Source organism: Venturia canescens, chromosome 9 (assembly GCF_019457755.1).
Source record: "Venturia canescens isolate UGA chromosome 9, ASM1945775v1, whole genome shotgun sequence".
NCBI classification, from domain to species: domain Eukaryota; kingdom Metazoa; phylum Arthropoda; class Insecta; order Hymenoptera; family Ichneumonidae; genus Venturia; species Venturia canescens.
This window is the reverse complement of record NC_057429.1, coordinates 16,801,111-16,828,612: the sequence shown is the minus strand read 5'-3', so window position 1 is coordinate 16,828,612 and position 27,502 is coordinate 16,801,111. Positions and strand designations below refer to the sequence as shown.

General features: G+C 42.0%; 1 protein-coding gene across 3 annotated transcripts; it reads left to right on the top strand.

The window, feature by feature from the left end:
* The first annotated feature begins 139 nt into the window (after positions 1 to 139).
* On the top strand, positions 140 to 25,536 carry axo (axotactin). 3 transcript variants are annotated; one of them, XR_006262088.1, is made up of 25 exons: positions 140 to 825; positions 12,424 to 12,776; positions 13,016 to 13,176; positions 13,255 to 13,358; positions 13,457 to 13,809; positions 14,091 to 14,259; positions 14,432 to 14,547; positions 14,802 to 14,908; positions 15,111 to 15,734; positions 15,903 to 16,374; positions 16,499 to 16,909; positions 17,012 to 17,206; positions 17,594 to 17,993; positions 18,098 to 18,345; positions 18,431 to 18,706; positions 18,810 to 19,009; positions 19,154 to 19,602; positions 19,950 to 20,284; positions 20,374 to 20,552; positions 20,706 to 21,147; positions 21,289 to 21,365; positions 21,933 to 22,112; positions 23,347 to 23,444; positions 24,643 to 24,691; positions 24,823 to 24,927. XR_006262088.1 is itself a non-coding variant. In XM_043429036.1 (24 exons), the coding sequence occupies exons 2-24, from the start codon at positions 12,437 to 12,439 to the stop codon at positions 24,969 to 24,971; spliced, it is 5,991 nt and encodes a 1,996-aa protein (XP_043284971.1). In that variant the 5' UTR covers positions 142 to 825; positions 12,424 to 12,436; the 3' UTR covers positions 24,972 to 25,536. The 3 variants fall into 3 exon arrangements, 2 of the variants coding, with proteins under 2 accessions (XP_043284971.1, XP_043284970.1); XM_043429036.1 differs by lacking the exon at positions 23,347 to 23,444 and having other exon boundaries at positions 142 to 825; positions 21,289 to 21,320; positions 24,823 to 25,536; XM_043429035.1 differs by lacking the exon at positions 23,347 to 23,444 and having other exon boundaries at positions 143 to 825; positions 24,823 to 25,536.
* The last annotated feature ends 1,966 nt before the right edge of the window (positions 25,537 to 27,502 follow it).

Genomic DNA, 27,502 nt, shown 5'->3' with positions numbered 1-27,502 from the left:
TCATGAGAATTAGAGTGATGTTCGCGTGGATAAAAAAGAGGAATCACGCGCGCGCACTCTCTCCGTCTCTCTTTCTCTCCCACCTCGCGTCGGCGGCGCGAAGATTTTGCAGCTCACGAGTTGTCTTGATACCGCCAGTCGTGAGCGCGATTTCGTCGCGCCGCGCACTTGCTCCAAGAGCCCTCCCGACATAACGCGCGCGCGTGACATTGTGTAAAAGTTCGAAGATAAAATAAAAATCGCACAAAAATGCTTTTTCGGGTTTGAGCATAGCTGCCGAGTTTTCTGATAATAAGGGGGAGCTTTCGAAGCGTAGCCTTCGAGCTAACGACACTGTACGGCAAAGAGGACCTTTTGGCCGTTAGTGCACACAGTTCTCGCCTCAGTTTGCCTCTGAATCTCGCAGAGGTCGGAGGTCGTCTGATCTTCGGTGTACGTTCGCGCGTATTTTTTATTTTTTCGTTAAAATTATATTTTCAAAGTGTTACACTATTGCGGAAAACGAAGCATTAGAATAATCATACAACATTTTAATGAGTTGTCATTGAAATCAGTCGATAAAGAACAATGATAAAAAGTGTGTGTCCCTGTTAAGTCCCTCGCTACAAATCACCAATCTTATTATTATTAAATCATGAATTGTTAATACAGTGATGCAATCCGTGTTTATAGCACGACGAATGTGCATGAAAGAGTGTTTCCTCGGTATTCGATAATTCAAACATTTTCATTTACACCGAATATACGAAAAGGTACATGAAACAAATATTGGACTGATGCTCTCCCACGCGTACTCTTTTATACCATCTCTCATTTTGTGACGATGTAAGTAAACGTATTTATATTTTATGCGCTCTATACATGTGTCCTATACGCTCGCGAGTCCTGGGATTAAAAAAGTAGGATCGATAACTCCGTTGCTTCATTGTTATAAGCGAGGTTAGATGAATGACGTCGGGCAACTATTTCATAATTGTTTCTTTATTTTTAATTCATCGGAGAACCGTTCCAACGGAATTTTCGTGGACATTCCGCGAGTAATTTTAATCCGAAAACGTAAAATCTTTCATTTTTTATTTTCCACAAAACTCGATCGGCACTTTCTGCAATTTCCACTGTCGTCAATTCTTTTTTGTAATGTTCGAGAGCGCGCGCAGCGAGAGGAAAATTACGTACGAATCGCTCTCATCCGTGATACAAGGTTCTAATTGATACGAACTAGCTACATTGAGCTCCACGTTATAAATTTAATAACTAACAATTATAATGACGATAGAAAAAATAATTAATGTAGTCCAGTCACTCATTTAGCTGAAGATAAAATGGGTGCGCGAATAATGAGAGCTTTGAAAGGGGGGGGGGGGGGATGGTGTTCCTTTTTTAAATTTTTCATTGTTTTTTTAATAAAAATGACTTTCCGAAGCGTTTTTGTTACCAAAGTTCTTGGGTACTGACAGTTCTGTAAAATTGAGTTTGGCTGTCATTTTTTTTACTGAGGAATGAAAATTTCGAGAGGCAAATTCCGGAATTCGAAGCCTCGCCGATTTTTGTTCGTTATTCGATGAAGAGAATCGAACGAAAAATTTTATTGTTCAGGTGTATTGACGATTGATGAAAATGAAACAACTGAATTGAATTGAAAAATCGTTGAAATCGAAATCTTTTAAACGGTAGTTGATGCAAATGACTCCATTTTGATGCACTTCTATCGAGTAATGTTCCATTCATGATATCTTACCGCGTTTTCCACGAGGCCTGTCACCGCACGTATCAAGTATCCCCGTGTTTCAACTCTGTGTCGAAGCCTACTACTTTTAGATTAATTAGTCTCCAGTCCATGCGACTATTGAATCCATACCAGCTGTCAAATAACCTCGTAAATTAATGGTAAATTTAATGGGAAGGGGGAGGATTTTTTTAGTCGATAAATGAAATTTTATTCAAATAATTTGATGTCTGATAATAGAAATTGTGCTATTTCCACTTCCGTCAACTGAAATGGTAGAATTTCAAATTTCGACAAATTATAAATAATCCGATGGGTGTGTGGCGACACAGCTTCTATAATTGTTCAAAAAAATGTGCTTTTCTGTAACGAGACAAATATCTTTTCCATATACTCGACGAGGTGAAACAAAGAATTTCTGAAAATTATTATTCTTTTTCATCAATCAATGATAATAATTGTTTAAACGAAATCAGCCACTGGAGAAATGCATGCGTGAAAATTGTGGAGAATCGAATGCAGAGAGAGAGACCTCGATAAAGCGGTCATAAAATAAAAATGGGATCATCGGACTGAAAATTGGGACGAGCTCATAAATAAAACGATGCAATGCGTTCTCGCGGAGCACATTGACGTTTTATATTATCCTGAAGAGAATAAGGTGTATTGCTCGAGGTGTTGCACCCACGATAATTGCTCGTGTATATTTCAACTTCATACGAGGGATCTGGTTTCAACCAGACCGGCCTGACACTGCCGAACGTGTACATATAGTATACACGGAGGAAAAATGTCTCCGTAACCGCGTAGCCGTAACACTTATGTTTGCTTCGAATAAATAATAAAAGATGCGTCGATCGGCGTTGATACGAAAAGTACGAAAATAATGAAGAATGCGAAGTGACGTGAGTTTTTAAAGCACTCGGAGGATTTCATTAGTCACTGGACGAGGCGAAGGAAAACGAGATTTTTAGGTTATGTTTTTTCCGAACGGCGTTTTGCCAAGTTTTGCACCGTAGACAAAATGGACGTCAAATAAACCGAAACGAGGAAAAACAAAAGTTCACTCACGCGAATGCGAATACGGGAATAAAAGTTTGTGCTCAAATGTAAATATAAGTAGGAACATAAAGTGCGTGAGTCGCGTGCGCTTATGACATTACCATAACGTATTATCTGCCTCGAAGGGGAAATCACGTTCCCGTATTCAGCGATTGTACAATAGAGAAAAGGAGGGAAAAAGCGAGGATCGTTGAAAACGAGTGGCGCGTGATTCTTACGTGTTTGATAGTGAAGTCACGTGGCTTTTTTCGTTGGAAAAAAAGGTACGAGCCGGGTGAAAACAACGGAGGACTGAGGAGAAAAGACACAAATGTGGAGGGAACGAGTGGCGCGCGGTTGACCGTTTAACGCGCATGAGGAATGGAGACAGCCGATTGGATCATTTAAAATCGTTGCATGAAGTTGGCTGGGGTTGGCTCGCCCGTTGTTTTCCAGTCACCAAGGCTCTCCGCGTTCTTCGAACTATTGTTCCGTCCCTCCCTTTATCTTTCCTCTTCAAAATCCTTTGTGGTCTTTGTAACAACCTTTTCGCTCGTCTTTCATCTTCAACCTTATTGTTTGAATAAAAATTCGATAACTTCTTGTACTTTGACTTACGTACGAGTTTTTTTTTTTTTTTTCCTTCGAGTTAGCAGCAGCGTCGGGAAGAGCAGCGAATTTTATTTTTCTATCGCGAACCGAACCAGACATTTCCTGGCTCGGATAAAATACGTTACTTTTCACGTGAGTTTGAAAACTACGTGCGGAGCAATGTTCCAAATAAAATTTTGTTTTTTCGCAAATTAATCATTAGCCATGAAAAAAATTGCCACTTTTTCGTCCGTGTGACTTTTTCTCGATCGTCTCAAGCCTGCGGACATAAAAAGATCACGAGTTTTTGAGAACAACAGTGAAGAATAATCGAGTTTCCTCGCAACGAGGGCGCGACAGTAAGGCGACGTGCGAAGCGTGTGTACCCGGTAAATATGCCTGAAATAAGAGTGAAATTGATGGCGACGGGAGAATACAAATCACTTGCTCGTTGCAATGAGATTTTGGTGACTCTCACACTCATTTTTATTCACCGAAATACAAATGTGTTTTCATTCCTTTGAATAATGATTGATCGACTAAAAATTTAACGAATTTTCGATCGAATTTAAAGTTCCGAATTTGTATTTTTCCTCTCGTTTTTTTTTCTCTCCCTCTCTCTCTCTTTTGTGTTTCGCATTTCGCTACCGTTCGCGCGGTGAAGAAATTGGTGGGGTCACTGTCAGGGCCGGCGAACGAAAACCCTGAGCTCAAGGGGCGGGAGGCCATGGCAAACGTCACTGTGTGAGAGAGAGAGAGAGCGAAGAGAGGCGAAGGAGAGAGAAGCGTGCTGTCTGCGTCGTCCACATCCCCTTGGCTTGGCCATGGCCTTGTTTCCCCGAGTCTCGATTGATGCAGGCGCGCGGGCGCGTGCATCTCTCGCTCCGAGCTTCCAGCATCCATCGCACTCTGTCCCGGAACTGTGACCTTGGCCTCTCCTGGGAACGGGCTGCGCGTGGAAATTCATCATAAAGTTTCACGAGCCTCGTGAATCGCGAGTTTCTCCGAGCCTCGAATGCCTCCGGTGACGAGAATTTTTTTTTCTTCTCATCACCACCGACCCCTTACGAGCCTCCATTTTTTTTATTCTTTTCTCTCCACTCTCGTTCCAATAAATAGCAATTCAAATTTATTAAACACTAAAGACAAAAGGAAAGATTCGCGGTATTTCAGAAAAAAAGGTAAACTCTTTGGCATGCAAAAAAAAAAAAAAATTGTTCCATCATCAATTAAATGAATTCTTGAAAATCCAAGTTCAACGTTATTTTGGGCCTAAAAATACGCAAATTTGTGGCTCTCTCTTGTTCCGACTGTTGGATTTCCTCATGACTTTTTCAAGCTAACGAATCGAGGCCGAGAAATTCGATGGAAAATCGCTTTCGTAACCGATTTATCGAGTCTCCAAAAAACTTTATTGTTTCTTCAGACTCGCCGATCGATTTGTTCCGGCGGAGATGTAACGATCGAGATTTAAGGTTGATCCTCTGCGACAGCCCCAACCAAAAGTTATGTACTGTCAGCATATTAAAAGGCTTGATAATTCCTTCGGATCGTAATCAATAACTTTGTAAAGAGCCTATATACGTACTCGGTGGCAGCAGATATAGTACAAATATCATTTGCTTTCGTAAAATTTATTCTACAAGTATTTTTGATCCGACATCGTGAGTAAATTTTTTGACCGAACTATCCAGGTTACGCTTCAACACACAGAAAAGGTTGTCTATACAGACGACATTCGCTTGTTCGCTTGCAAAATATATCGTATGCAGCCTAAACCTTCGTACTTCCCGAGGCTATATCTGTCAAACTAGATGGTCAATCACCTTGATTTTTTTTCACAATATCTGTGATATCCTGCTCTAGCTCCTCCTCGTTTTTTATGAACTTCCTAATTTTAGTACTAGCGGCAGAATTAATAATGTGCCGTTTGCTTATGCATGGTCCATATGTTACGTGTTAAGGAGGGTGGCTACACTCTTCTAAATGATAAGAAATTGATGAAATTTGGTGATAATGTTCTTCAACATCAAGTGCGAAGACACAATTTTTTTCAAAATTTTCTTCTGCTTAGTTATCGAGTAATTACGCATTAAAGCAGATTTCTTATGCCCGGAATGTATACCTATATGTATGGAAACGCTATGCTTATACACTTGAACTTTAGTGATCAATTACTCGATAACTGTACAGAAGAAAAATCTTAAAAAAATTGTATCGTCAAATTTGGCCCTAAAGAATATGTTCACCAAATTTTATTAAATTTTTATCATTTTGAAATTTTTAATGCATTTAACATGGTTTAGCATGGCAACATTGTATCGTCGGTAGCCACCCTCCTTAATTGAGTCAACTTCAATTACATATATCTCGGGTTCGGGATGGTGAAACTTGTTAAAATTTTATAGAGGTGTTGTTCATATGTTAAACAATACGTATGCCAAATTTAAATAATTTCCTAATTTAACTGTCTCGTGGAGGAACCACCTTAAAATCGCTGTGCGCGCGCCTCGATCGAAAAGAGAGTGAAGAATGAAAAAATCGAGGGTTTTCGTCTCCTGAACAATGGATTGGTCAGCGTCCAAGAAGAACATTAACCCTACGCCTCACGTGCCTTTTTTCATACCCTCAACCTCACGACCGGGGTTTGAACGCACCCCACTCTTTTTCTGCTTATAAATCCGGTCCTACGATGCTAAACTGACTTTATCCTACACCATTTTCTTCGTTTTTTTATAACGAAATGAATGATGCACGATAAAACTAATTTCAATTGAATTTATATATAAAAAAATCCGTCGATAATCAGTCGATAATGTCGCTTGTTAGGACGGGAGCGTAGTTTGAAGTTCGCGTGGGGTGTGCTCACACCCCGGTCATGCGTTCTAGGGTTAAGAATAGCGAGGCGGGAGGAAGGCCGCCCGGCGATACTCGATAATCGGGGGAGTGTGAGCGCTCTCGCGGGAGCGCGAGTGTGAGCGATTTCTATACCGGGGAGTGCTACAAGTGTTTTCGTCGAGAGGCAGGGTTGCGGAGTACGATTACGTTACTTCTGCGTCGACGAACTCGGGTGACCCAGTGGCGGGCGGCCCGGAGCGCGGTTTGCTCGATATATCGATCGCGGGGGCCCGACGAAAGCGGGCTCGCGGTTTCGCGCGACGCAAGACCGGAGGCTCGTAAGTTCGGAGGAAAAGTGGCAGGAGGGGATCGACGAGGTCTCCCTCGAAGTTTCTCCGGAGCCGGGGAGAGATCGAGAAGCGAATAAACCGCGACGAGTATAGCGGGGGCGGTTTAATGAGCGAGTGTCTGCGCGCGCGGTGGGACCGAGCTCCGGAGAATCTTCGTTTCTCGTTCCCCCGGCGCTCCGCCCGCGTCGGCCTCGCCTCGCATCTCTCGCGGGAGCGCGCGCGTGTACATATGCGTGAGAGGCGAACGGAGGAGAGAAGCGTCGGGGAAGCGCGGGCTCTGGGTGGAGGGTCGGTGTGCGAAGACAATTGACGACTCGGAGAGCCGGAGCGCTCGATGAGCGATTTACAGGGCGGGCCTAAAGTCGCGCGGCGCCCGCGGGGCCGGGGAACCGGAGCGGGGAGTCCCGAGGGGAGCCGCCCGGAGCGGGAAACCCGGAGGAACTTGGTCCCGCGGGCTGCTCGCGGAGCTCCTCCGCGGGACGAGCCTCCGCACTTTCGGCAGAGTCTCCCAACTTTTGGCACGTCCTGTACGCGGGGAGCAGCGAACGAGAGAGAGAGAGAGAGGTTGCGACGTCGAGACTCCGGCGTCGGCCCCTCTCGACGCTCGTTCTCTCGTCGGTGCCCGACGAAACACTCCTGACGTCACATCCTGCTCGTCGCCGTGGCCGCCGCTCGATCTCTCGCGTCGACCCGAAGCCTCGCGCGGGCCTCCGCTCGGTCCGAAGCTTCTCGACGCTTCCAATTATTTCTTACGATCGAGATAAAACACCGCTCAAGCGAGGCATCGATCGATAAAAGTTCGAGCCGAATATTTGATCGGACGAGCTTTTTTTCTCCGAGCAATTGCCCGCTCGGTGGACCCCGAGCTCGAACCCAGCGAAAAATCGGCCGCCTCGACGTCGTATTCGTCTCGAGATCAGAGCTGGAGAGAAACCAAACACGAAGCGATTCGTTAATTCGCGCTCGGTCTCGATGCGTGCACGCGCCACCACCGCGCTCGCATTTCCCTCGGCAAGTTACTCGGGGCGCGTCGCGTCGCGTCGCGTCGACTCGAGAGCTCGTCGAAACAATCTCGGAGTCACCGTTTCGTAAAACCGGCGAGAGAAATGATTTCGGAGGCTCTCGATGCGATGTCCTTCCTCGAAGAGCCGGGCGCGCTAAGTGCACTTCGCCTTGAAAAATCTCCGGGAACACACACGCGGATGCATAATTGGTCTTGAACGCGGCAAGGTTGACACTCCGCTTCGTAACGCTCTTTCATTCTGTCTGCGTATCATCAACGCGCGCACCCGCACTTCCGCGTACTTTGTAACGGAGCATCCTTTCGGGCTCGCACCGCGTTCTCGCTGCCTCCAATTTCAACTTCGTCCCTTCGAATCGCCGCAACTTCGATCGCCCGCCTTTTCCAGGCTAATTTCCCCATCATTTTCATTTTCATTTTAAGCCTTTTTTGACGGGACGCACCTTTTTTCAGGGGGTTTTCAGATGCCGCTTCGATGGACCAATCGCTTTTTGGGGAATTGAACTTTTTTGTTGGGCTCTCGATGGAGGAAAGGCTCGCTGATTTTGCTCAATTTTCGATTCGATTGTTGAGCGGATTAAGCTAAATTCTGTGTTCGATTTGTAAATATCTGTGCTCGTTTGTAAATAAAAACGAGCTTTTCGACATCCTCGAAACTCTTCCGACCAAAAGACGGCAGGAAACTGTCACTTTTGTAATTAGTGAGCGAAAATTATTTGTCGGAAACGGTAAAAACTTTGAGGCCCGAGAGGCAAAAAAATGTCGTTTTTTATCGCGACTTTCGCTCATTTTCTGGAGCACGAAAAAATGTTTTTCTTCCTCCAAATGAAACACATGGTGTGAATGTCGAAAGTGTACTTGAAAAAAAGAAATCCAATTTGTTCCGGTGGAAAAGTGATCTTTGGCCCCTCGCTATTTCATCTCTTTCATCGTCTTTCTGTGACCCTTCTCGTGCTCTTCGTTCGTAACCGCGGTCATCTTTGTTGGAACTTTACTCTCCGGTTAGCCTCGAATTCAATTGACTCTCGCCGAGGAAGCGCCTGGCACGAGAGAATTGACTCACATGACTCGGTTGCTCTCCGGCCACGTTTCATTTCTCACTCCTCGTGAGTAACTCATTAAAGTGCCAGGGCACAGTACTCGGACGATTATTCTTGTATACGAACGTTCGGAAAATAATATTTTCAATGTTTTACTCGAGATAAAACCGCGTTTTCTACAATGTTTTCGTGGCATTTTTCATGCTCGTTGAGTGCGAACTCGATGAAAAGTCCGATTAAGGAGTTTCGGTACAGGCGATACAATGTTGCCATGCTAAACCATGCTAAAAGCATAAAAAATTTCAAAAAGTTCAGAATTTTATGAAATTTGGTTAACATATTCTTTAGTGCCAAATTTGACAATACAAATTTTTTAAGATTTTTCTTCTACACAGTTATCGAGTAATTGATCACTAAAGTTCACGTGTATAAGCATAGCGTTTCCATATATATAGGCATATATTCCGGGCATAAGAAATCTGCTTTAATGCGCAATTACTCGATAACTAAGTAGAAGAAAATTTTGAAAAAATTTGTGTTTTCGCACTTGATGTTGAAGAACATTATCACCAAATTTCATCAATTTCTTAATACTTAGACTTTTGTACCGAAACTCCTTAAATGATCCAGTGAAATTCTCGTGCTTGCATGTTCGAGCGTGAGCTTCCACGACGAATTAAAGCGCCCGCGTCAATTTTCACACGTGCTTCTTGGCGCGCGGATGCTCCAACGAGGCTTCCAATCCTCCGAGGAACAAACGAGCCGAAGAGCATACAAATTTGATATAAAGCGGCTGCCGCTCGAACCGCAGAAATCATGCAATTATTCGGTTATTGCTTTTACGAATTTGAAAATATTTACGGAAACTAATGAATTGTGAGAACGTTTAAGAGCTAATATCAGCTGTCCTTGAAGCAACGATCCGTATCAGGCCTTATCGAGTGTCATTTATCAGAGTCGATGAATACGCGTGTACGAGGTCGCCGTTGGCTGCCATAGCAAAGTCGAGAAAGTCGATTTCGTGGCTAGTTCACGGGGAGCCAGAAAAGCTTTCGCTTTTCCATCGATCAAGGAACACGTGAGTTTTCTCAGCGTACTTTTTTCCTTAATTCGTTATAATTTTATATACGGTAAACTCGAGCGGAAGCACAAAGATTCGGAGAAAAACCATTTTTTTCTTTGATAAAGTATCTCATTTTAGTACTATTTATATTTCAGTTGGTTTTCGCTAAACTGATTTACGGCTATTCTCCAACAGCCAATGTCGTCGATGAATTACATCGCTTTCGCTTTCACTGCGACCGAGAATTATCGGTCCCCCGTTAAGTGGGTTTGCGGTTAAAAAATTTCGAGTATCCAGCCGAACATTTCCCTCGGTCAACGTGTGTACATTGCGTCAGATAAGCCGAGGCCTAATCTTCGTTTACAGCTTCGCATTTCGCTCTCCGAATTCCTCTGTTTGCACTGGATCGTCGCGAGGAAAGCGATTTTCCTTTCTCACTTTTTTATTTTTTTTAATTTTTTTTTTTTTAATCTTCCAAGTTCAATATTTCCGGCTCGAGTTCTAGTGAATTCGGTAGATCGTATAAAAAAACATTTCGTCCAACTTTACTCAGCTCGTTAACGTCCGAGGCGTTGATTTCGTCGAAAGTTTTATTTTCGTAGTAACTTTCGCGACAAATATTTGCCAATAATCCAGCAGCATTTTCGATCCTCGAAACCGAGAGTTTGGAGTAGGAAGGAAAACGTTCCTTGGCCAAGCCCCTTTTCTCGCAGTTTTCTTTTATTCTTTTCAAATCTAAAAAATCACAGTCAATTCGCACGGCGTCCGAGAGTTTGAAGAGTAGACACGAGGCTCCTCTCGCAAGCCCTTAAAAAGACGTACAAACTTCCTCCCCACTTTGCTCCGGTCCCGTGGAGATAAAGAAACAGTGAAAATTCGTGGCTTTTGAGTCCCCGGAATGTTCTGTTTACCGGGGTTTAAGGTATTCGATTCCTTATCGTTAAGGCCCCGCTCGATAAGCCTCGAGACATGCTTTTCCCAGAGTTTTTCCTCGGCTCGTATCGCGAGCGTTAGTTCCTGCGGGGTCGGTGAGTACACGGAGGTTCGTCATCGATCAGAGGCTTGCGGGGATTCGTCGATGCGAGCATGAGTCGGCGTAGATCGCAGTTCGCGATAGATCGAAAAGTCCCGTGGGGGTTCTTACAATAATATTTTTACGTGCTCGCGCGCTCGTCAATCCCGGCGACAGGAAGTCGTAAATCCACGCGGATGAGCCTCGCCAATCACTGAAATGCATCTCGGAGGAGCCGCCGCCCCGGGGCAAAGAAAATTTCTCGGGGCGGGCGCGCGGCTACTTTAAATTTTGTTACTGTGCACTTCGACACTAAACCGGAAGGCTTTGGAGCGGAGCTCACGCGGAAAGACTCGGGGCGTGGGCGGCGAACCCGTGAAACGAATATTAAAGAGAGCTGACGGTTTCCTCGAGAAATTCACGTTTTCGTAGAGCGTGAGCATCCGAGGAAGGAAAGGAACGAAGGGAATCGAAATAATTCAACTTTTTTTTTTTCATTCAGGAAAGTCGCCACGAAACTTTCCGTCCTCGTCGTCGCTAATCTCTATTAACGAGTTCCTTTTTTATCGACGCTGCGTGCACGATGGACACGCAACTCAAACTTCGGGCACGATTATTTATCGCTTAACCTTTATGTTCTTATGAAACAGCCCGCATTCGAATCTCCAATATCAATTTACCGAAAAATTTCATTACTAACTGTGTCTACGAGCTTTGCCTGGGGCCCATCGATTTTCCAATGTCATTCATAAATTATCAACGTTTCCTTCCGCTCTCAAATACTCGAGAAAAATCAAAAGTAGTTTTCTCAAATATTTTTGTGTTCTCGACGAAAAACAAAAATTTGAAAATATACTTTTAAAGAAATGTTCAAATTTTATAATAATTTTAAAGGAAACATGCCAAATAATTTTTATTTTTCATTTTTTTAAAAGGGGTGTCTAGCCTAATTGGACGGGCAAAAAATTACTATTTTCACGAATTTTTTTCACCGGTATAAATTATGAAAATGAATGTAAAAAGTGTTAGGGTCAAAAATACACTCTTGAAATGCGCAAAAATGTTTTTTTTTTTAGTTTTATTTTACTCAGTTTTTGTACAGAAAAATGCGGGGAAGAAGACAGATCCAAAAAAAAAAAATCTCTGCAATGGATGATCGAAGAAGAAAAAAGGTTTTAGATTCAATAGGTAAATGGCTAGAGCGCATACCATGCTATTTTTTATTGTTTCAAAAATGTCAAAATGGGGCAGCCATTTTTTCCACAAATTACGAAAAAGTACGGTTTTTTCATCTTTTTTTACAAAAAAGAAAAAAGAAAAAATAGTTCCACTAAAAATTTCAAAATTCGTATGATTTTCGCTTCAACTACAGTCATAAAGAACACGCGGTAAAACTTTGGTAAGGATCGGTTGAACAGTTTCGGAGATTTTATCAACGAGTCGCCCAAAAACGTAGTAATTTTGAGAAAAAAAAATGGGCGGTTCGTATGAGCGCGCTGAGACAGTCAAGTAAACGTCGTTGAAAGAGCACGATATTGATAAAATTTGAGTATAATATTTTAAAAGATGTGTACTTTCGAAAAGTGTAATAAATAAAGAATCGATTTTTTGATAATTCTAGTTGGGGTGGACCCCTTAAAAATGGAGAAAAATAAAAAAATTTGAGACATGAGGTAAAAGGTATAATGGGAAGGATGATCGCGTAGGATCGGTGGTAATTGGAAGGTTTGTGTCGATTTAGCGAATGAAGAACGATGGTGAACCGCGAAAGGAGGATCCTGGTGGTCCTTGCTTTGCTGAACATCGCAATGATGATTTGTGGGAGCGTTGCGAGTACGACGGATCCCGCGGACGAGGACATACCCGAGGAGCGAAAAAACAACGGAACTCTTGTGACAACAACGAAGCGATCTTTGCCGGATCGTTGCCTCGTCAGAACCGAGAGCGGACCGTGCAAGCATTACATACACAAATGGACCTTCAGCAAGGCCGAAGGGAAGTGCAAAACCTTCGTCTACGGTGGCTGCCTCGGAAACGAAAATCGTTTCAATTCCCAGCTCGAGTGTCTTCATCACTGCATCGGAGGACCGAATTGTAAGTCGATTCGAACACTCGAAGAGTCCAAAACCCTCCGAAAGTCTATTCCATTTTCTTTCTTCAAATTTTCGTCGACTGAGACGTTGGTACTTTATATCAAAATAAAAAATCATATAACTGACTCAATAATTGATTAAATAGAAAGGAAAAGACATAGAGAAACGAAAAAATTATTCAATTTTTAAAAATTTTTCCCAAATTTCTTGTTGACTTACATGTTTCAATCGACTTTTCAGACACTCTGCCCTCATACATGGTGACAAAGGGTAGCGTATTTGTCACGACAAGCACAACGACGACGAGCACGCCATCGACGACGACGGCGAGTACCCCTCGACCAACGTTTTCACCTCCGGAGCCCACGAGGCCGCCAATCCCGAAGCACAAGCGTGGAAAGGTAGGAGAAAAATTGCTTGGACACCGAATCACCGATGAGTTTGAAAGAATTGAGTTAATTTGAAATTTGACATTTGAGGAATTAACGTTCATGGAATCCGGGCACGAAAAGACCTTCATGTTCGCGCAGAGCAACACGTTCATCCAGCTGGACGGGAGTGGTATCAAGACCTTTCAATTGAGGTTCCAAAACTCCTCCCCAGTTACAAAAAGCTATAATAATATAGTTGGAGAAATTCGATGAGCAATAAAGGAGCGAGGAATCGTTCGAATTTTTGCAGATTGTGCCGAGAAATATCGTTCCAGTTCAGAACGAAGTTGCCGCACGGTCTTCTCGTCTATCACAGTGTCAAGGATCGGCCGGAAACTCTCGATCCCTACGCTCTGTACGTCATCGTTGAAAAAGGCCAATTGAAAGTGGTCCACGTGTTTGGCAAGCGCTCGACGAGTTTGACCGTCGGCGAAGGACTCAACAGAGACGAATGGCACAGCGTACTTGTCAGAATAGACGTGCACGGTGCCAAATTGATCGCCAGAGTCGACGACACCCAGGAGGAAACTACTCTTCAAGTTTTGGAGCGAATCGTCAATTATGGAGTCTCGGAGGAACTTGCTTCCGTCGTTCTAATCGGAGGTACAATCATATTCATCGAAAATTCCTCGATAACAGTTCCCTCATTTTTTTGCTCCCTGTTACTGCTGAAGAATCAGGTTAAATGGAATATCCAGAGCACTCTGACGCGTAGAAATGAGAAAAAATGGGAAAAAAAACCTTTTTCTAAGACTGACAAAATTTTAATACATCAGCCGAGTGAGCTCGAATCTGAAAAGCAGAGCATCCCGATGATTTGGAAAAATTGAAAATTTATTGATTGAAAAAGTTTCAAAGGCCAGCACAAAAATCCTCTGTTTTAGGTTTGAGCTCCGAGGAACGTTTGCACGGGGTCAAATACATAATCGAATCTTTCGTTGGCTGTATCCGGGACATGGTACTGAGCTCGGGAAAATCGGCCAGTGATTTATTGCCGATCAGGCCTCTGATAGCGACGAAACACGAGAACGTGAAGGAAGGCTGCATCGACAAGTAAGTTGAGCTCCAACTCACAGTAAGAAAATCTTAAGATAAGAGTCGTGGGAAGAGCAGCGAGAAAGTGTTAAAAAAAAAAAAAAAAAAAAAAAAAACAAATATCAAAAGCGAAGAAAAATGGTGGGAGTTGAAGTTTCCAGTTGTAAAATAAAACGTCTTTTTACAACAGGTGCTGGACGAGGGAAAATCTCTGCTTCGTTGGTAGCCAGTGCGTCAATCATTACAACAGTTTGACCTGCGATTGTTTCGGAACGTACTACGAGGGAGAAAGATGCGATGTTTACAGTACGTAATCGCGTACTCGTGTTAATTGAAAGAACCATCGCATAAGGAGGAATTCACAGTACGAAAAATAATTCCGAACGAGACGACTCGTTGGAAGAACGAATTTCAAACTGCCCAAGCACAAAATCATTGGTCAAATAAAATTTTATGAGGATTTGGAAACGATCGTGTCTCCTCGAGTCCCAGTAGCCATTTCCATGCTTACAATTTTTTCTCGCAGTGAATGAATGAAACATTTTTTATTCTTTTCCTAGCTGCAACGATTTTGACCCTGCGAGGTTCGTCGTACGTGTCTTTCCGGGTCTACGATTGGAAAGATCGTGTTCATTCCTCCGTTAACCGGATAAGCCTAATGTTCAAGGTGAGAAAAATGTCGTGCAAAACTAGTTTGTAACGAGTAATTTGCTGGAACGAGATGTGGTCAAGTTATACAACAATAATTTGTATCACGAGACCAACTTTCCGTGACCTTTTTCATCGTCTCGACCATTTAAAATGTCTTTGTTTTATTATTATTATATATATTTTTTTTTCTCGATTCTTATGTGATTCTACGAGCACAGACGAGATGGGACGACTCGGTGTTATTTTATGCGTCCGGTGAGATCGACGGCACTCCGCATTACGTGGCAGCGGCGATAATGCAGCGAAAAGTTCACGTCGAGCTCGACTTTGGTCACGGAGCGAAAATAAAGACCGTCATGGGCGATCACGTGTCCTCAAACCACTGGAGCAACTTGACCATTTTTCACAACGCTTCTCTCGTTTACGTGAGCCTCGATTTCGAGACGAAAGTTCTCGAGGTACCCGGCGACAATTACAACATGATCATCGATCCTGAAATTTACATCGGCGGTGGGCCCGAGCTCAACAAAAAACGAGGCCTCGTATCCTACAATAATTTTGCCGGGGCCCTAAAATACGTGTTTTTCAATGATAAATCCATCATTTACGAACTCAAACGATCCAACCCTATGGTACATTACATCGGCGTCCTCGAGCCCGAATACTACGAGGCTGACGTCGATGTAATTCCCATCACTTATCCTTTCGCCGGCAGCCACATCTGGTGGCCCGTCAATAGCACCGATTCTTTGCACCTCAACTTTGACTTTAAAAGCTCCAAACCCATCGCCGTCGTCGCATCCGGCGATGTGAAGAGCGATCAGGGCCCAGGATATTGGGAGGTAATTCCAAATCTTCGCTAAATATAATTTCTTCGTTGAATTATGTATTTTTGATTTTTCAACGATTTTTATATTTTTCAAAGACAGTGCGAAAAGAATATTTGTTATTTTTTCTCGAAATTTACCAACTGACAAGCATCAATGACAGTTCTGAATGGATTTTTTAAGCTCCGTTTGGTCAACGACGAGATCCGGTTTCAACTGATTCCCATACTGTCGGACAACATAACAGTTTCGGCAGCAGTTAAATTTCCGCCTTACAACACATCGTGGCACGCCGTTGAGCTGAATTACACGAAGGGCGAGCTCAGCATACTCGTCGATTATCGGAACAAGCAGAGCAAACTTTTCGCAATGACTTTCGAGCTCGGTAGCAAGGTCATTATTGGAAGTGGAAAGAGCAATGCGGGTCTGATCGGTTGCATGCGAGACATAAAGGTCAACAACGAGGTTATTGAGCCGAGATATGTGATCAACACTGAGAGAGTCGTGGGTGAAGTTGCTCTGGATAATTGCCAATTCGTTGATCCGTGTAAGAGGCCGAATACGTGTGAGCACGGTGGCAAATGTTCCGTCAAGGAGAACAGGATAAATTGCGATTGCACTGAGACCGGTTACATAGGAAAAAATTGTCATTTCGGTAAATAAAAATGCTTGTATTATTCTTCGTTAGGATGGGATATAATTGAGTGTTCAAAGTGGCTTGAAAATCGTTAAGAGACAGTTTACCAAATTGAGAAACACGAAATTGTGTAATATTTCAGCGCAGCACAGAAAAACTTGCGAAGAACTGGCTTTGCTCGGTTACACGAAGGATGACGTGTACAAAATTGACATTGATGGAAACGGAAGGTTCCCACCGGCTCTTGTCAAGTGTGAATTTCAATCGATCGAAGATTCGACGAAAACTATCGTCGAGCATAATTTGCCGTCGCAGGTTGACGTTAGATCCATCGGCGAGGAAGATTTTTCTTTCAACATTACATACCGACAATTTTCGGCGGAAATGCTGCAGGAATTGATATCCCACTCGCTTTATTGCAGTCAGTATATTAAATACGATTGTTATCGAGCACCGTTGGAACTCCATAGCGCAACGTGGTTTTTCGGATCGAAAAAGTCATCGATCGTCGATTACATTGGCAACGTTAACCGAGGCTCGTGTCCTTGTGGCAGTAAGTTTTCTTCCTCACCATTATTTTTCATTTTTCTTTGAAACATTTGACTTTTTTTCAGATGATAAAAAATAGTTTTATTGTGACATTGTTTCATGGCAGTGAACAGAACATGCGTTAATCCGGATTTGAGCTGCAATTGCGACGTTTCCGCCGGTAAATGGCTGTCGGATGAAGGCTATTACGAGAGCCCCGATTCTCTTGGCATTACTGGAATGGTTTTTCTGCAACCGAAGGATCTCGTCGAAGATGCCCAAGGAAGAATAACCCTCGGACCCCTCGAATGCGTCGAAACCAGTAAATTAATGATGTCTTTGCAAAACACTTTGTTCAGTTTCCGATCCTTCCAAAGCGAATATCATCGTTTTTTAATGACAATTTTTTTTTATCATTTTGTAGAAGCAATTTGAAAAAATGAAATTTTGACCAATTATTAACGATTCTCGGTCTTTAAATGAAAAACCATCGACGTTGAAAAAGGATTTTTAAAATGAATTAATAATCTTTGTGTCGACTTTGGTTCCGAAATGATATATTTATGAGCTTTAGTTGGATGAAAAAAATTCTGGAATTTCTTGATCGTTGTTAGATGCAACTTTTGCTTGAAGAAACATTTTCCTTTCTTTTAAAATACGGTTTTTTTTTTTTTTTAATTGTAAATGAAAAGTGTTCGTTTTTTTTCAGACACTCAAAAATACGTCGTGACTTTCACCACGTCACAGTCGTACATCGAAGTTCCGGGCTGGCGAAAAGGCGACATAGCATTCAGTTTCCGTACGACTGGAGAAAAAGCAATTTTGCTGTATCAGCCACCGATTCGTAGCAATTATCCTTCGTTCATGGTCGCACTCGCTTCGGACTACAGGCTCACCTTCAATTTCACTCTCAACACTGGCACCAACCGTGAGCTTGAGGTTATAAGTCGGCGAAAATTGAACAATGGCGAGTGGCAGAAAATTTGGATCGATTACAACGATTATCATGTGAGATTCATGATCAACACGGATTTTCAAATGGTTGATCTGCTACCGGAAGAAGAATTCGGACCTTTCGAGGGTTCGATGTTTATTGGCGGAGCGACGGCGTGAGTTTTCTATTTTCTACAACTGAGTCTCCCAAAACTCGAAATTCGTGGAATCATTCAACCTTTTTTCTATTTCCTCAAATTATTTTATTATCTCTGCATAGTGAGCACCTGAAAACGTCAGCTGTAAGACAAGGTCTCATCGGCTGTTTCCGAGGATTGGTCGTCAACGGCGAGATACTGGACATTCACAGTTACATGTCGGTGCACTTATCCGAAATAATAAAAGATTGTAAACCTTCGTGTCAACCGAACAAGTGCCAGAACGGTGCTCGCTGCGTCGAACTCTGGAGCAATTTTGAATGCGTTTGCGAAAACAGATGGGCCCATCTGGGAACTTTCTGCGAGACGAGTAAGTTGATTAAGAAATAAAATTAATTTTAGAAATGAAATGTTTTTTTTTTTTTTTTTTAAATGGAAACTTCAATATTTTTCAGATATAAACAGCAAAGCACTGACGTTCACGTCAACGGGGGCATTTTTGAAGAAGAATTATTTCGGTACTGGCGAGGACGAAGAAAAAGTATTGCTGAAAAGCATGCTAGTTCAGAACATTCTCATCAATTTGAGGACTTACGATACACACTCGTTGATTCTGTACGCCAATGATCATCTCAATAATTTTGTTCATCTTTACATAAGCAATGGAACGAGTATCGTTTATCTCTTCAATGCCGGAAATGAAATAAAAAATATAACAGTTCATCATCCAGGTAAATCAGTTGCATTATAAATTTGCTATAATTCTTTAACTCGGTTCCATCATCCAAAGACGAAACAAAAATTGCTCGATTATTCACATTTTTCGTAACACAGGTGTAAACACAGGAATATCGGTGCAAATAGCAATTGTCAGAAGCGAAAATTCTACGACTCTTCACGTTAATGAAAATAACGTAACGCTCGATGCCGTTCCCCTGCTTCTTGATTCTTATTCCAACAAGCCATGGATCAATCCGGAAAAAGAAGTTTTAGCTCCGCAAAGACCGCCAGCTCCACCGACCGATTATTTCCAGGTCGGTTGAAGTCGGAGAGAAGAGTGAAATTTTGGAATAAACAAAAAATCGATATCTTCAATTTTTCGTGAAAGCACAGCGCAAAAAATATAAGTTTCATGTAAAAAATAATGTCATTTTGACTCAACGAGATAATCATTTTAGGTGAACCTCGGTGGGTTCGATCCCGACAACTTGTTACGTGTCGGAAGCGAAGGAACTCTAATCCAGGGTTACGTCGGATGCCTCCGTGGTTTAATGATCGGGGAATACCTCGTTGATTTGCCGAATTTAGCGAGCGAGGCTAATCACGAGGGTAGCAAAGGCGTATTGCCCAATTGTCAGATGAAATGCGACGCTGTACCGTGCAAGAATTTGGGCGTGTGCACCGAAGACTTCGGCAGACAGGAATCTTCTTGCAACTGCGCTCTCACGTCCTATTTCGGGGAACATTGTGCAGACGAGAAAGGTGCCGATTTCAGTGGCGAGAGCGTATTACAACGAGACTTTGAATTCGAGGGCGAAATCAATCAGGTCAAAGTTCAATTGGCATTCTCGACCAATGATCTCCGTCAAAGAACGAGCGCTCTTTTATTGTTACAAACTGAGAATAAGTAAGATATCTTTGATATTTACATTCCATTCGTCATATATTTTTATCCTCCGTATCATACAAAGGTTGACGAAATTTAAGAAAAGTTCAGTATCATATTCGCTCTTTCTTTTAAATTCAGAGCCTCTCATTGCGTTCGAATAATAATTGATGAAACTGTGCATCGGTGCCATTCAAATTCAACCATCAATTGAAGCAATTCTCGTTTTCAATTAAGCAGCCCCGTTATAAACTAGTCAAACGAGCGTCAAATTTGTTCAATGGTTTTTCAACCCAAGAAAGCAGCAACGAAGCTCGAGTCGATTTTGTGATTTTTTTTTTATTGCTACGAGGTTATCATTTTTTCAGAAGAAGTTATTACCTGCTCGTCGCCCTAACGTCGGAAGGTCAACTGATATTCGAAGAGGACAGAGAAGGCTCGGCCTACGGCGTCCGTCTGAACGACCGGAACTTCCTCAACGGAGCACGACACAGCGTTTATTACGTTCGTGACAATAATACGGCTACGTTATTGATCGATCGAGAACCTGTGCAACTGCTGCCAATTCCCGTTCTGAATATCGGCGACGATGACGACGAGGAGGAAACGGAATCGCTGGGAGCAACGGAAATTCAACTGGGTGGTTTGAACACGACTGATCAACGGTTCAGCGCTTACAAGGGCTACACCGGTTGCCTCAGCAGTAACTTTATTTTTCTTTGGAAACGTCATTTTTAAAAAATTCGACGATATTCTCGAGTGCGAGTTTAATTGTCAATCGATTCGTTGCAGATGTGGTTGTATCTATGAACGGAGCTGCTGGAATGAAGCCCCTCGAGGAATACATGCTCTTTACGAAAAAAGGTAGCGAGACTGTCCGAGCAACGATGCCAGCTGGTGTTCGGAGTGCCCAGTGTGCGGTATTCCACACTTCAACGAAAGGCATCGAGCCACCACGAAACGACAGCGTGGTGGGTTTTTTAAATGACATTGAATAAAAGTCTCGTTGGGAATTGAGCTTTTCCAAATGGGCTTGTTACTTTTAATTACGAGGACAAGCCGGAAATGAAGTGATTTATTAAAGGCTTAGAAACAGTTTGTCATTTATATTTTTGTCCTTGCAGCAAGGTCGTGATCGGGCCTGGGTCGAGGACCCACCGGAACGAGTTCTCTACAAGTCGCTCTACCCGGACGAGACGAAGGAGGAACAAGGAGCTGGAACGTACATTTTTATAGCGCTCTGTTGCATTTTCGTGGCCGCTGTCGTTGGCTGCACTTACGAAGTGCTTCGCAGCGCTGGACGCGATCGAAAGCGCAGGAGAGCTGCCGCAAGTGCAGCGAACGGCAGCGGCGGTGGTGGTGGTGGTTCGCCTTCGGGTACTCAAAGGTGGCAACAACCCCTGACACCGTCAGGGGCCACTAAGAGCGTAGGATTTAAAACGAATGTCGAAAATGACAAACGACCGAATGGGACGCACGCGAAAAGCATTCCAAAGGATTACAAGCCTGTGCCGAATTCGGAACACAAAAACGATCCGGTCAACGACAAAAAAGTTCTCGCTAAAGGTCCGTAAAGTATTTTATGTCTGATCGATGAGGTGAAATATCCATCAGAGTATAAATTCTCAAATAATTTAACAAATTCATCCTCAATGAATCAGGATGAACGCCTGATAATGAGAATTTTTATGATTTTTTGTTCATCAGATGAAGAAGCGGAGAAAAAGGAGCTGCTAGGGGTAAATACAGGCACCGTCTCTAAACCTGCGAAACCGAATCCATTCGTAAAGATCTTTTTTCACATTTTTTTCTTCTCTTGATCAATCAATGTATACTTAGTTTACTTGGCATCCAGGCAGTTGTCAGTTGCATCATTTCAGTACTTTCTTTTTAGTGTGGCCAACGATATTAAAAATCGAATGAAAGTGTAAATCAACGATAAATAGTTTATCTGAGATGTAGCAATAGAAAACTCAATTGTCCGCATGTCGAGTGACTTCGTATACTTCTAGAGCTTGGAAGCTTCGAGGGTTTGGCTTTTTAAAATTCATTAAAACAGAACATCATTTTGGTCAGAAAAAAAGTGTAGAAAAAAGCATGAATTCAGAATTATTGTTAGACATAGGTAAAGTCTCTCATCACAGGTTCCCAGCATGTCTCTAAGGGTTTTCAAAATGGTTGAGGTTTGCTGCATGGAAGTCTAAATCGTCGAATAGCACTGGAAAATATTTTTTTTTTTGCTAAATTGCGCACCCTATGGCTTGAGAAAAAAGTGGTTTCTCAGTGCTGTCTTGATGCAGAATAACAAGGCAGAGTAACTCATTCTAATCTGACTTTATTTGCATCGACAGTCAATGGAGGATCTCAGAGAAGAGCCGGAGCTCGAGGAATGCGAAGAGGAGGACGACGAGGAGAACGAGGATGAGGATGAGGAGACTGGCGAAGAGCCGAAAAAAGCATCGAGCGACAATGACGAAAATACACAAACGTTAAACCTCAACGATACCGACATAATCATAAGGCCAGCGCCGGTAAGAAATTCCTTTGGAAGCTTTAAAAATCCTGACAGCACATCCGGATATTTTTCACGGGGAAAACCTATGTTGGAAACGAATTTTTCCATAACCGGTATCAACGAGATTAAAACGAACGAGGTTCCCAGAACTCGCACTGAGGTTGAGACTCGCGCTAACAATTATCATTTTTCGACGCCATTCGCCACGAGGCCAACGAGCCTCGATCTACGGGGCAGCTATCAACCTATGACCTCTTTCGGCCATGGCAAAAGACCCGAGAGCATTTATGTCGAGAGAGTAACCGCCAAATTGCTCGATTCTCCACAATAACAATAGTCAAAGAACAACAAAAAAACATTTAACAAAATCAATTTTTCAACACGTACACAAAGTCGAATGAAAAATTGTTCCTTATGATTTATCACAAAATTTTGAACCAATCAAACACTCTCCAAGCAAATTGTTCGTTGTTTCTCTTTTTATGATCGTTCAACACGAAATAATCGATAACCATGGATCGGTGTAACAAATATTGTGCTAAAATTATTGTTGAGACCGATGACATGTTTCATCGAATGATTTTTTCTTCGAACCATGTCGTTACATCAATTTTTTAGAATCCAAGCAACGTTGATGCGGCCAAGTGTAAATGTTCTAAATTTTGACATCACTGCGAAGGACTGAACTTCCCTTTGAGTATTTTGAGTATTTTGAGTATTTTAAAATGAAGCTTGCAGTGCTCGATTTAGCAGATAGTTTGAAAGGCTGATACGTCAATGAATCACATTGATGCGAAACTAAATTCAGTAATTTTGGCACAACGTCGCGTAGTATTACGAGTTATTGCGAAACGAGTATAATATTAATCTTACAAGCATAATAATTACGTTAAGTTGTCAAATGAGTTCACCATGTAATTGAGTTTCGTTGTTCACGGTTTATCACAGCTTCACGTTTTCTTTTAAGTTGGCAAAACCTTTATATTTTACTTAATATTTCGAATTAATCGAGATAATTAGGAGAAAATAGTGTGCCGTGGCTTTACTGGTGGCGAGCGTCTCATTAATTTACGTGCAAATCACGCATAATTTCATTCACTCTCATAGCTCAATCAAATGTCATAATTCCAATTGAAAATTAGTCATTTCGATGTTATCGTTTATGTTGAGAAAACGACAATGAAATTTCGTTATTTCGTTTGCACAAACGACGTGTGCTCGCTCACGTAGATAAAAGTATGTACTTTCAGATTAAAAATTGGTCTAGAACGAGCATCGAGGAGAATGTGATACCGTTAAACTCCATTACGAAACCGGATGAAACACACGGGACCATACAACTTTAGAGGTATCATTTCCTCGACGCTTGTGCTCGTGCACGACAATAATTGCGATGAATATATTTTTTAAAGGAATGCTTAAATATTTATATTTGTATGATAGATCCACCGATCGCGAGGTGGAACGAAAGTGCCTCGAGCTGCTTCTGATTTACACTAAAGTACCAAATAATCTTTTACCCAAAATGTAAATGCGTTCGTGGGATAAAACATTTTTCTGAGGATATTTTTATCGTTAAAATATCAAGAGTATTCCAAACGGACTCTGGCTGCTGATGGGGGAACGATAAATGTTCGAATAGTGGAACCTTTTTATTTCCATTTTTTCGTAAATTCAAGCATTTTTGTCATTTTAACAAACACTTTTGCAGCTTCACTTTTCGTAAATAACTTTGAATCAATGTCGCTTCGAATTAACACTCGATTTTTATTCATATTTTAATTTTATTGGTTTTTATGGGAAATTAAACGTTTATCGTTTTTACCGAGGTGAACAATAAAATGCTGGAGTCCGTTTGGCGAGTTAGTACAACGCGAATCAAATAAACTTCCGAGTTTCTTTTAATCGATAGAGCAAGAATAACAAAAACAGGATGACACCTCCTGTAGAGACTGTTGCGAGCCAAATACTATTTTATAGCATGTTATGAAAGCGTGAAATGAATAAGAATGCAAAAATATATGAATTTTTAATCGCAACGTTTGTCTATTGCGTCATTCGCTCTTTATTGACCATCGGAACATTTTCAAAAGTCAATTTGTGCGAATTTATGCGACGTTCATTTCATTGCATGTTACGCTTTGGGCTGCAGTGCTGAACGTTATGAGATACGAAACATCATCCGTAATCTGCTTTTTATGAAAAAAAAAATCGTTCACATAACCTCATACTCAGTGTTTCGCCGATGTGCCGTCAAAAAGTTTATCTTTCTCTCTCTTATTTCTCTCTTTCCTCATCCATATTTCGTTCTTATATATATACCACGCTGCATTAATCATCCATTGTTATGTGCGACTGGAAGTCGATGAGCGAGAATGCCGAAGTAAGTGAGAAGCTTGAATAATTCGTACTAACAAAAGATACTTGAGAGAAATGAAATTGACGATATTCTCGACCGAGCGCGACTAACAATTTTGCTTGGATACATTCGAACACGTATCTTGGTCATTATCCTATTGAATTAGTCATTAACGTTTGTTGTGCAGGGGGCGCCGAATGGATGCGAAACGAGTGTGGAATCACGAGACTCGTCAGGTAAGATTTTCTATCAAACTTATTTTGTTTTTTTTTCTTTTTTTTTTCGAACAGAGAATTCACGATTTTTTTCCGACTTCCGGTTGAATTAATAACGATTTTTCGTTGTTTTCCCATGCACCTTATTGCAGAACGGGCGAAAATAAAGATTCTCAACATATCACCAATCTTTCTTGCGGACGACAAGAGAACTTACGACAATCCTCTGAGTTATTTGGGTGGCCCGAGACTGCAACCGAAAAATCGTACCTCCATCGAGTCCGTTCTCTCGTTGGATTGAAATGTAAAAGTCGCGCTTAACCTCATGTGTATTTGCGGAGAAAACAAATCTCAGTCTCATATAGTTCTATATATATAAACCCTAGTCACCAACAGGTCGTCTGGACACACGATATATATACTTTTAGCATTGACTCTTCTTTTCCCGCCACTATTTCTTCGTTTAACCTCAAATTTTGATTCCAACGCGCAAATCCACACGAGACGTACGCTCTTTGTTGGTTGTCTTCAACGAGAGCATTGGAAAATCAAAGTTATATGTATTTTTCACAATTGGTTTGTGAAAGCCATAAGAGTATATGCGTGCCCGTTACTATTGTGATTATTTTATGTTCGTAAGATTATCGGAACGGTGTGTTATTGTATTCCCTTCATATATACAATTGTCCCTTGTTCCTTAATTCTCTATCTGTCCCAAATATTGTCAGTTTTAATCAACTATGACACTGCCGTTTACTTTTGAATTTAGTAATCGGGCTCGTTCGTTGTACATTTTAGAAAAAAAACGTTAAATTTATGAATAATTGATGAATAAATGATTTTAGTTTAGCCTTCTGTATAGCCAATGTGTGTGTCGTTTTTTACCTCTTGTTCATCGCTTTATGTTGCGATGTATATAGTTATTGAACCGCGATTAATATGCGATTCGGAATATATACATTTGTACCATTTGTCAAATTTCGCGTATTTATAGTTGCGAGAAAAATTGTTGGTGAATACTCACGTGTGCAGGAACAACGGTCTTCGATCTTCTTCCTACCTTATTTTTCCTGCTCCACATAATCCTCGTTCTCTCCGTCTTCCTTCACGATCCTCTCGCTCTCACTCTACGATTCTCTCATCCCGCTCCATGGTTCCGATCACAAAGAACTTTCCACACATCTTCAACATACACTTTTCTTCCAATTTTTTCTCGTGCTCCCATGTTTTTAATTTGTCATCACTTCACTTTAAAACTTGTTATCACCTCACCACATCGCACAGCGAATCGTAATCGATTCGTTATCACAAATTATAATTTTTTGGTCTCTTTTTCGAGGACGAATCTGGGACTTTACGTGAGAAACCCAACTTTATACCGGCGCGAGAATGAAAACTCGTTATTTATTTATATTCGAAATATAGAGAAAACTGGGGCAAAGTGGAGCGACCACTCGGAAAACTGAACATTTTTTCTTCCGCTAGAAACCGTTTTTGCGCAAATGGATAATAGCCAATGTCGAGTAACAGAAACATTTTTAGTGACAAACTGTACCACCGTTTCGTGGAGAATCGGGCGTGCTCGCGTGCATGCACGCATGGTCGGTTGCTCGCGTCCCATTGTTAGCATTTGACTATAGTAAAAACTATTCGTAATGCTGTACATAGCTGCGGTTATGCGCGTTGCGTGCATTGCTTAGCGCGCAGCGTTTGCAACTCCGACTTATCTGCATGGAATCTTGCCTGCGCGACTTCAAAGTGATACAGAAACTGTATCGAGCTCGGAACTGTGTCTAACTATCAATATATTGAGTAGGTTTACAGACTTGTCCGTCTTCGCTTGCCGACAACCCCATGGCTTTAGGACCGTGCGTTAGGTGCTTTGCTTTGCGTTGCGTTGCTCGGGGCATAGTTGCATCTTAGCTCGCTTGCGAACACGCACGCGTGCGAGCATACACGCGACTCTCGAAGCTATGTTACAGGCGTCACTAAATTGTTTTTGTTACTGGTCCTTGCCTCGATACTATTTTCGAATCGCCAAAATTTTTGAAATATTAATTCACGCGCTAATTTCGTGACGATAATAACGTCGAGTGGGAAGACATCCCTTTCGACTTATCTATTTAATTGCGTCAAAAAACGAAAATCTCAGAAATGAAAGAAAAAAATTGTATATTCATAACGAACGAATCGTTATTTTTCATTCAATTTTAACTCTAATATTCGTTTCGTTGTTTTCGTGCCTTTTATCGTTGTACATGATCCTACATTTTTTCGTTCTTTTACATTTTGAAATTTAAGTGATCGATCAGTTGCATGAGTGGAAGTGAAATAACTGTATTTATAAAAATAATGACCGTTATCAATTTTCATTGGTTTATACTTTATTTGTTTAACCGTTTATTATTTACTCATGATTCTATTTAATTTTTCGATCAATTGAAAAAATAAATCTTAGGATTATTTTAGTCACTGAGGATAAAGTAGAATTCCACGTATCATATTTTATGCTCCGGTTTCTCAATTTTTATGGAGCCTACAAACGATATTACGTATATAGCGACCGTACGCACTGAGCACTCCCGCTCTGCGATCGACGCTAATCCTCACCCCACGTCCGCCGAGCGGTGAGTGAGTGAATCCGTGAAGCGAAATGTGTGCGCTCTCGTGTCCGCGCCGCCCCCCCCCCCCCCTCCCTTCGCCGCGTGCGGCAAGAGCGAAACATGTTGCGCCTGCGCCTCTCTCCTGCCTCGCACTTCGCTCCGCCCGGCGTTCGCCCGTCTCCCCTTTCTCCCGTTGGCTAGCTGGGAACGCCTCTATCCCCACTCCACT